Raw genomic sequence first — 10,000 nt, 5'->3', positions numbered from 1 at the left:
TAGTCTTTGGAATTTCTCACAAGTGACTTGTCTCTTAGCTAACTCCAGATTTAGTCAATCTGACAACCAAGATTAATTATTATAACATGCTTATGAGTCATGGTGAATTCAGCAAACTTCTACTACTGAGGGCCATTGATACCTGCAAGACAAGCCATGTGCAAGACAACTCAAGCATAATAGCCAAACTGCAGTGTTCAGATCAACAAGGCTGTTGAATTGACATCTATTTCTAAACTCTGGACCCTTACTACTCCTGGGTCAGTATGGTGTTATTTCTGCCTTAGTCTTCTACCCAAGTCTGTATCTACATATGGTTCTCCCACCTCTCTGCTCCAGCTACCAAATGTGACCAAGCAGTCTATGTTTTAACAAGTCTAACTCTTAAATGTCTCTTTATGAGGGATTATTGAAGAGAGGAAGGGACCCCAGCAAGAAAGAGGAAAGTTGTAGCAGTAATAGTAGTATCTATATGTATTTTAAAAGTACATATTTAAAAAGTCAGAATAAAGCCCATTACTTTGTGTGCTGACTAAAAAAGTATCTGAAGAAAAATTATAAAAAGGAAAAATACCTTTTTCTACCTTATATATTTATTCTTTATCTTGAGGGTAGCTTACCAGAATTTCCTACTAGGTCATCTTTCCTATTTCTTATACTGATAAACTCATAAGGGTTACATCATCTCTGCCCTTTCCACTCATACCACTTTTGTTAGTAGTTGTGACTGTTTCACACAAGCTGGAGTCATCTAGGAAGATAGAACCTTAACTGAGAAATTGTCTCTCTCGGATTTGCCTGTGGGCGTGTCTGCGGCCCATTTTCTTCATTACTAATTGATGTGGAGGGCCAAGCTCACTGAGGGCAGTGCCACACCTTCTGGACAATTGCTCAAAAAGACAAGCTGAGTAAGTCATGTACGCAAGCCGGTAAGCAGCGTCCCTCCATGGGCTTTACTTCAGTCTCTGCCTCCAGGCTCCTGCATTGAGTGCCTGCCCTGGCTTCTCTTGGTGATAAACTGTGACATCAAAGTGTAAGATGAAATAAATTCTTTCTCTCCCAAGTTTATTTAGCATTTAATTACAACAGAAAAACCTAACTAGAACACCCATAATGCTATGATTATATTGACATATAGGTGACTGAAGGCCTCTGGTTTGACAGTTGTGTTGGTTATGAGTCAATTGTATCAGAACAGGACTCACATTAGTTATTCTTTATGTCTCCTTTTTCACGTGTATATTGATTATTCATTCCAATTAATATGAAAATTGCAACTTAGACTTAGTAATGATTGTCCCTAATTAGAAGACATGCAAGAATCTGGGCATCTGTTTATCCGTGTTTATGAATGCGTGTCTTCTTAGATCCATACTTTGTTATGATTGTCATGAGGTTTTGTTTCTGGTATTTTTTAACTGCTGAGGCTTGGGATAAAATACTTTTATCTAGGGATTAAACTATAAGGTGGTATAATTGGTACATCAAATACCGTAAAGGATTGTAAATAAGGTCAGTGTCAAACAGATGACAAGCAAAACAAATTGTACGGAGTGATTTAAAAGCGGAAGAAGACACATAGTTTTTGTATGTATAATATTGAGCTGGGAATTTGCCAGTGCTGTTTTAGTCATGACTTAAGCATCTCCTTTTAGTGGTGGATTATTGGAAGAAAAGTATTAAAAAGTGAACCATAGGAAGAAGTAGTCAAGGTAATAAAGTATACTGACATATTGGTAAAAGACCACAGTCCAAGAAACTGAGGCTTGAGAGTTCATATTAACTCCAGCTCCCCATGTGCAGTCCTGAGACTTTGGCAAATCAGACACTCAACTTCACCACCTTCCTACAGAAAGCAGTCACTGTCCTTGCACTTCACATACCAGTGTGACCATTAAGCTGCATTGAGACGTGAGACTGACTTGTTAATACTCTTAAAACACAAATTGTATTGTTAAGTATGTGACCAAAGAGTATGGTGATGCTATTAACCTTTGACATGCTATGGACTCTTAATTTTATGGAAGAGCATGGTCTTTCAGTTTTTAAAGTAATGCAGCATGTATTCTGGCATCCTAAGCAATTTAACCCCAAAATAGGCATAATTTTAATGCCTACTTCATCAGAATATGTCTAATTAACTCTTCTAAAAAGCCTTTGATATATATAGGATCTAAATGTAAGTGTGATTTATTGACATAATTAAATAGGAGAAACTGAACTAGAATAGATATAAAATATGCTTTGGCTTTCTAATAGTTCTTATATGTTATATAAGAGGTGGGAAAGGAATATTTGAATCTAGAAATAAAATGACCCTGAGTAGTGATCCTGGGAAAATAAGTACTCTAACAAACTGCAATCATCTCTCTGTGGTTTGCTGGAGTTGAGGTCTGGAAGCCCGACCCTGGTTAGAAATAACCTAGCGAACACAGAACTATGACGTTAGTCTAGAAGGAGGTTTGGAAGAATGACAAACTGTGGCTGCCAAGAACATACTAGATGCCATTATTTCCAAGGCAAGTGTCCACATTTGGATATCATATATGAACTCTTAAGAATATGGTTGTCTCTGCAGTGCTAAGAACCTTGTTCATACCACACAGGGCTCCAGGGTTGATTCTAACTCTGACTTCCTGACTCTTTAATTCGACCTTGATAATTGACTTACTCATTACTAACTAAAAATCACTTGGTGATTAGCAACTGGATGTGGAACACTACTAATCTTTACCCAAGCAAGGCAGCCTCAGCTTTGGCAGCTCATTCATTCTGTGGAGCCCAATTGCTTGGGTTTGAATCAACTGTAGCATTTCTACTTACAAGATGCATTACCTGAGATGAGTCATTTTTCTTCACACTTATATAAAGCAAGAGCAGTATGAAGGTGTTCCTTGTATGCTCATGGATGCTATTATAAAGCAGAAATAAACTGACTTTTTGGAAAGCTTATGTTATTTGTCACAAAGTGAATCTTCCATAAATATCATCCACAGTAATAAATTATTTTCATAATCCACCAATTAAAAATCTTTAGAAACTTTGTTAACACAAAGATCCCTAGGCCCCTGCCCTAAAATGTTCCATATGGTGGGCCTGAGAGGTGGAGCTTCAGAACTTGTGACTTGTTCCAGGACTACATCTTCAGAACATCTGCCTCAAAACATTCATCCAAAATTCTCATCAAAGGCTCACTTGAGCTGCAACTTCAGGGATGAAACCGTCATGTTAGTCACATTCCTCAAATAGTGGACGCCTACTAGAGGAACAGGAGCTATCAAATGCCTCCAAATTGGCAGGGACAGCTCTGAAGGCAGCATTGACCCTGGATGGTGTGGGGAGGGATGGGGAAAGAAGAAGGAAATCTACAGCAAAATATGTATCTAGTTATCTGATACTATATTTCAGAAGATAGGTTTCTCACCCTGGCAGTGGGGCCTGAGGAGACAGAGAAGGAGGATCCAACTAGCCCGTGAACTCATCACTAACTTCAGCAATGTAGCAAGACCCATCATTTCTAAAAAAATGCTCTCTCTCTCTCTCTCTCTCTCTCTCTCTCTCTCTCTCTCTCTCTCTCTCTCTCTCTCTCTTTCTCTCTCCCTCCTCACCCCATGTATATATCTGTTGTGTGTATCAGGATAACATCCAACCTTACAAAAGGATGCCATGACCCTCACCATAATGTGGGAAAAATGTAAAAAATATCATGGCAAATGAACTAAGCCATATGCTGAAAAATTATTGTATGTTCTCATTATGGGGTGTTTTTTTTTCTAAGTAGTCAAATGTACAGACTATAGACAAAGGTGGGCTATGCAATCGGGGGTGGAAGGGTACTTGTAGATTAGAGGACCCAGAGCAACAACTACAGAGTGAAGCCATCCAGAGATTTAATGTATACTATGAGGACCGAATTGAATAATTCTGTTTAAAATACACAGGAAAAGAGTGTATCTTACTAACACATTTACGCAGAAAGAACAAATAAAATGATAGATACGTTTATTTGTTTCATCTTCACGTAGCTCATAACTTCATACTGTACACTTCAAAGATATGTAACCAGTAAAATGGAAGAGGATAGGTGCCTCCCCTAGGGCTGAAGAGTACATACAAACCTTAGACACCTCCCTTCAATGCTGTCTCAACTTGCAAGCTGAAGTAAGGGGAGCCACAAGCCCAGGACAAACCACAGTGATTAAAGCGTCTTTGAATGTTATTGCTGTTGTTATCATCATCATTAGCATATATTCATTGTGTAGACTGTTGGGATTCATGACATTTTTATTCAAGTATATCGCATGTTGTCAGCATATTTCCTAGCACTACCAGCCCCCTCTGCCCCGCCCCCCACACCTTTATCTTCTCCTGGCCATCCGCTCACTCACCCACCCAAGCTCAAAGTTTTTTCTCCCCCTAATAGTATCTTCCCTACTTTTATGTCTAGGTCCTCCCTTTCTCTGTTAGGAGGTGGAAGAGGTCATGAAAGGAAAGAACTTGTAGCCCCGGAACCAGTCCGGGACACAGATCCAGCCACCAGGCAGGAAAAGCCCAGGGCTTCCCAACCCGGGCGGAGCAAACGCGCAGGCGAGCCTGGGTTGGCGCTGGTGGTCCCGGGTCTATGGCCCGCCCATTCCCAGAAGCAGAGGCTATAGCTACGTCACTTGCTCCGCCCTCCTCCGGAGAGAAGACCCCTGGAGGCTGAGCAGACCCCAAAGGCGGTGCAATTCCATTGGCCCAAGGCAGAGGTGAGCTGCTGCTAGTCCTGCACGTTAGTGAAGGGACCCAGAGAGTCTGGTTAGATGAGGGAGCTGGGGTTCAGGACGAGACAGAGGGTGGGATGGGCAGAAGGATCCAGGGAAAGGAAAGTGCTGGAGGGGAATGGGGACAAAAGCTGCGATCAAGGGATCACTTCAGTGACTGAGGCCAGGCAAAACGCGCGGGAAGGATTATATGTAGCCTGGGACCCTTTCATAGACACTGATGACGCATTTATGCAAACCAAGCAATTTGAGGAGAAACCCTGGGACTTCGGAAAGGAGTGATTGATTAGTACTTGTAAGTTTAGGTGACTTTAAGGAGAACTAACTAACTAACCTATTCGATTGAGGGAGGAGGAAGAGTATTACAGATTCTCCAGCAGCAGCAGCAGTTTAGAAATGGATGATAGCATTAAAAAAACAGAAGGGTCTCCAGGTCTCTGAAGCATCAGTCCCCCAGCTGTAAGCTAGAAAAGACTAAGCCTTTTGCTCCCTTTGGAAGCAAAGAACTTTCCTTCACTCGGGTGAAGACTCTCCTCGGAAGATTTCCTGTCTCTGCCTATGTTACAAGAGGATTCAAAACCAAGACAGAAGAGCCCAGGTATTGCCAACTCTTTTGTTAAATAGTTTCAGGCTTAAGTGTACGGGAATTCATTTGATATTTATTTACGGCTCTGTTCTCTATTGACTCTTAGGGTGCAAACAGTCGCTTCTGTTTCCCAGTCTTTGTTTATCTAATGACAGCAAGCAAGCTCACCTGCTTTTTTTTCCATCATGCAGACAGTATTCTAAGATATTTTGTGAGCTAAGAGTGACAGCATAGGCATAGAAGTCATTAATAAGTCTTGATTTGGGTTAAACGCATTCATAATAATTCCAGGTTGAAGGATCACTGAGCTGTCGCCACGTGTGGGTTAAAGAAATTTTCTAGCAAGCTAAGCATAATACTTCCTTGGCCCTGCTCCCCATCCCTGTGTCAGTGAGGAGAGGGGTGTTTCCAAGCAGAGAAAGAGCAGAAAGTGTTATGCCTGCAAAGTCAGAGTGGCTGCTATCCTGCTGGCCTGCTGGGCTGAGACTCGGCCCTTCCAGCTGGTCAGTTTACTGTCCTCTTGGTCGTTAGTTGGCTCTGAAAAGGCCAATGTGTCCTTTTTGGCAAGGACTTGAAAGAAATTTAACCTCTTTTTTAGTGGGCTATTATAGCTGTAAAAAGTGTTTTGGAAGGTTAACTCAAATAAATAAAACATATATTAAATATTACAATGCTACAAAAATTGATCATATAAAGTACATACACAAATGCATACGTGAATAATATATACACATATATGTATATCTATTTAACTTTTATCTATTTACTGTTCCAGAGTTTCCTAAATTGCTATTACAAATTACATATGCTATTTTTATGTTTTTAAAAACATAAAAATATATAAAATGTCTAAAAGGCTCTCGTGGAAACAAGAGACTTAGTTGTCCCAATATCATTATTATGGTCTCTAATAGTAGTAATCCTGCTTTTCATTAGGAAATGAGAAGCTATAAAGACATGCTCACAATAATAAGCCCATTTAGTGATAAAGTCCATTGGGAGGCTAGCACACACTGGGCTATAAAGAGTACATTTTCCATGGTATCTATGCCAGTTTACACCTCAGGGGATAAGGGTTCCTCTTTCCCCGAATTTCACTAGCATTTGTTGTCACTTATCTTTTTGATGATGTGTACTCAGAGTGGAATGAGATAGAATCTCAAAGAAATGTCAATTTGAATGCCCTGGACAATCTTTCATGTCTTTCTTCCAGTTCACTAGTCCATTCATTTATTGGATAATTGGGGGTATGTGTGAACTTTTTGCAGTTCTTATGGAATTTCAAAAAAAAAAAATCTTGAAACTAGAACTACCAGTCCAGGGTATGTAACAAAAGAAGTTTGTGCAGCATTTATTGCTACATTATTCATGACAGACAAGAATGTGGAACCAACTTTACATAGCCGTCAAAATATGAACGGATAAAGAAAATGTGGAAGTGTGTACAACAGAATCATGTGGTCATAAAGAAGTGAAATCATGACATTTGCAGGAAATGGATGCAACTGGAAATAAATTGGGCTTATCAAAATAAGATACTCAAAAAGGAAACACTATGTGGCTTCTCTTACAAACAGACTCTAGATTTACAATTGTATGTGTACATATATGTTTAGAATTTTATTTAAATATATACTATTCTAATCTGTACATGTGTATATAGGAATGCATGTGATAAGAAAGCAGAAACAAACTATGGGGGGGGGTATGAGAGAAAGCATAAGAAGGAGAGGCGTTAATAAGAACAAAGCGTAATAACATAGGTGCCATGATGTAACACACTGATTTGCATGCTAACTCAACCACAGACTGTGACAGGAGGCACAAGTTCAAACCAGTGGGGAGTCCCAGCACAGAGAAGGGGACGTAGACATAAAGTTCCACTAACCACTTAACAAGAGGCCCTTTGCAATTGCTGTCTGCTGGGAGAGGGAATGCCAGTTTCCTGCAGTGGAGTGACACTGTACATGACAACCACATTGCAGGGCAGGCCTCCTGCACAATATGGATTTTTTTGTGCTATTTTGCATTTTTTCTTACTGTTTTTTGTTGTTGTTGTTTTGGTTTTCATTTGTTAGTTTTGACAGAGAGAAAGAACATGAAGTTGAGTGGATGGGGGGGGGAGCTGGGGAGGATCTGGAAGAAGTTGTGGGAGGAGAAAAAGTGTATGGAGCCTATCTAAATATTTTAAGAAGGTCCATTTTGCCACAAAAAGGTGTGAATTAAATTAACCAATTATGATTCTTAAAGAAAATATCCCCAATTATTCCCAGAGTTGCTATGTATGATGTGCCTAGGTCTTTGCTTGAACTGTCCATATAACTCTGGTGTGGTGTCTTTTCAGGATGCAGATGAGAGGCAGGGAAGTCAGCTGCTTGTTGATCTCCCTCGCTGTCCTCTGCCTGGTGGTCACCCCTGGGAGCAAGGCCTGTCCTCGTCGCTGTGCCTGCTATGTGCCCACAGAGGTGCACTGTACATTTCGGTACCTGACCTCCATCCCAGACGGCATCCCAGCCAATGTGGAACGAATAAATTTAGGGTGTGTGGACCTTGCCTGATCCCCTTCTCAGAGAGGGACCACTGATCTTCCTGGTACTTTGTCCCCCAAAACACCTGTGATTACTTTTAATAGTTTTCTTCTAAAATGGGTTCATAAGAACCTTACGTTGTGGAGACCATAAACATTTTTTTTCCCAGTAGTCTTTTACTAGAACTTGAAGTCCCTCTTAGTTGTTTGGGAGCCTCATAATTGTGGGGCGGCTTCATTCTGAGTAAATATTTACTGGAAAAGATACAGTTTCTGTCAGCAATCATTGTTATGATACCAAGCAATGTTTTGAAGGTTTATGAAGAATTGTTTATATGTATAAATGCATAAGTAATGGGATATACTATCACCTATGTGACATTAGTGAGCACCTACAGTCCTAATACCAAGCACTATTATTCACGTTGGGAGGGGGTAGTGGGGGGGGCAATGGAACAAGGATTGTAACAGCATACCCAGTGCCTGAGAAACGATTGCCAACCGCAACCGTAAAGACTGGCACTGTGTCTCCCTACGAGGGAGGAGCCTTAGGCTGAGCATTTTGCATGTATTCATTTGCTCACTGTGTTGGCAAGTTTTATGTTAACTTGACCCAAAGCTAGAGTCACTGGAGAGGAAGGAGCTTCAGTTGAGAAAATGCCTGAATAAGATCAGATTATAGGCAAGCCTGTGGAGCATTTTCTTAGTGATTTATGGGGCAGGACCTGATCTGTTGTGGGTGGTACCATTTCTTGGCTGGTGATCCTGGGCTCTATAAAAAAAAAAAAATCAGGCTGAGCAAGTCATAAGGAGCAAGCCAGTGAGTAACACACTCCATGGCCTCTGCATCAGCTCCTGCCTCCAGGTCCTGTCCTGTTTGAGTTCCTGTCCTAGCTCCATACAGTCATGAACAATGATGTGGAAGTATAAGTCAAATAAATCCTTTTATCCCCAACTTGCTGTTGGTCATGGCATCTCATCACAGCAATCATAACCCTCACTAAGACGCTGGTGTTCTTAACACCATTGGACTAAATTCTGTTATCTATACTTTATAGCTGAGGAAAATGGAGCACAGAAAGTTTCCAGATTATACCCAGAGTGTGATCTGGGCCTGTGCTCAGAATCACACCCATGTGCACTCCAGTGCCCAGGCTTCTTAACCACTAATTACTTCCTCCTGCAAGAGGGAGGCGATGGTGCCATAGAGAATGGTCTTAGTGATCTCGAAGAGAAAATAGTAGGCGTAAGTGGATGCTAGGACATGGATAAAAATGTGAGAAGACAGAGGGTGATTATGAAGCTGCAAGGACTTAGGTGGGAAGCGGACTTCCCATTTCAATATTTCAAGTTAAACATTTCAAGTATTTGAAAAAAATCTCATGGGAACACAGTTACAAAAAAGGAAATTTCTGTTTGTTTCTGCTTTGACATTTGAACTTGAATCGACAGATTCATCTGAAGCCTAAAATGATTTTTTTTCAGATATAACAGCCTCACTAGATTGACAGAAAATGACTTCCATGGCCTGAGCAAACTGGAGTTACTCATGCTGCACAGTAATGGCATTCACAGAGTCAATGACAAGACCTTCTCAGGCTTGCAGTCCTTACAGGTCAGAGGGGTAGAGGGTGACTGACGGTTAGAAGAGAGGGGGAACTGTGGGGTATACCCCAAAGCTGCCTCTCCCCATGGGATACATCCTATAATCATTCTATAAACTAGGGGCACACATCAAGGAAGGATTTCAACTGTAATGCAATTTTATGTGAAAATTTGAATATTAAGAAAATGGTGGGCAAATGCTTACACAAGTATGAGGCCCTGAGCTTGGATCCCCAGTAGCCACATAAAAAGCACAACATGGTGGCCAACACCTGCAGTTCCAGTCCTGGGGAAGCACCTGTATCAGAATCCCAGAGACGCCATTGGCCAGGCACTATATCCAATTAGTGAACTCCATATTCAGTGACAAAACGTGACTCAGAAACTAATGTGGGAAGAATCAAGGAAGAGATCCAACCTCTGGCCTCTACTCATGCATGCAGAGGGAATCACAGAGAGAAGGAAAGAAGATGGGAGGGAGGGAGGGAGGGAGGGAGGGAGGGAGGGAGGGAGGGAGGG

At 41.2% G+C, this 10,000-nt stretch overlaps 1 protein-coding gene across 1 annotated transcript in view; it reads left to right on the top strand.

Annotated features, from left to right (window-relative positions):
- Positions 1-4,695: 4,695 nt before the first annotated feature.
- Positions 4,696-10,000, top strand: part of Igsf10 (immunoglobulin superfamily member 10) — a 29,944-nt gene continuing 24,639 nt past the window's right edge. Inside the window, exons 1-4 of the mRNA XM_028763654.1 lie at positions 4,696-4,748; positions 5,263-5,361; positions 7,694-7,888; positions 9,362-9,491. Coding sequence (XP_028619487.1) covers positions 7,695-7,888; positions 9,362-9,491 — 324 coding nt within the window. The 5' untranslated portion in view covers positions 4,696-4,748; positions 5,263-5,361; position 7,694. The remainder of the gene's footprint in view (positions 4,749-5,262; positions 5,362-7,693; positions 7,889-9,361; positions 9,492-10,000) is intronic.

The sequence above is a fragment of the Grammomys surdaster genome, unplaced genomic scaffold, assembly GCF_004785775.1.
Source record: "Grammomys surdaster isolate TR1022 unplaced genomic scaffold, NIH_TR_1.0 139, whole genome shotgun sequence".
Taxonomy (NCBI): domain Eukaryota; kingdom Metazoa; phylum Chordata; class Mammalia; order Rodentia; family Muridae; genus Grammomys; species Grammomys surdaster.
Note: the sequence above shows the minus strand (reverse complement) of the source record. Positions and strands in the feature narration are given on the sequence as shown.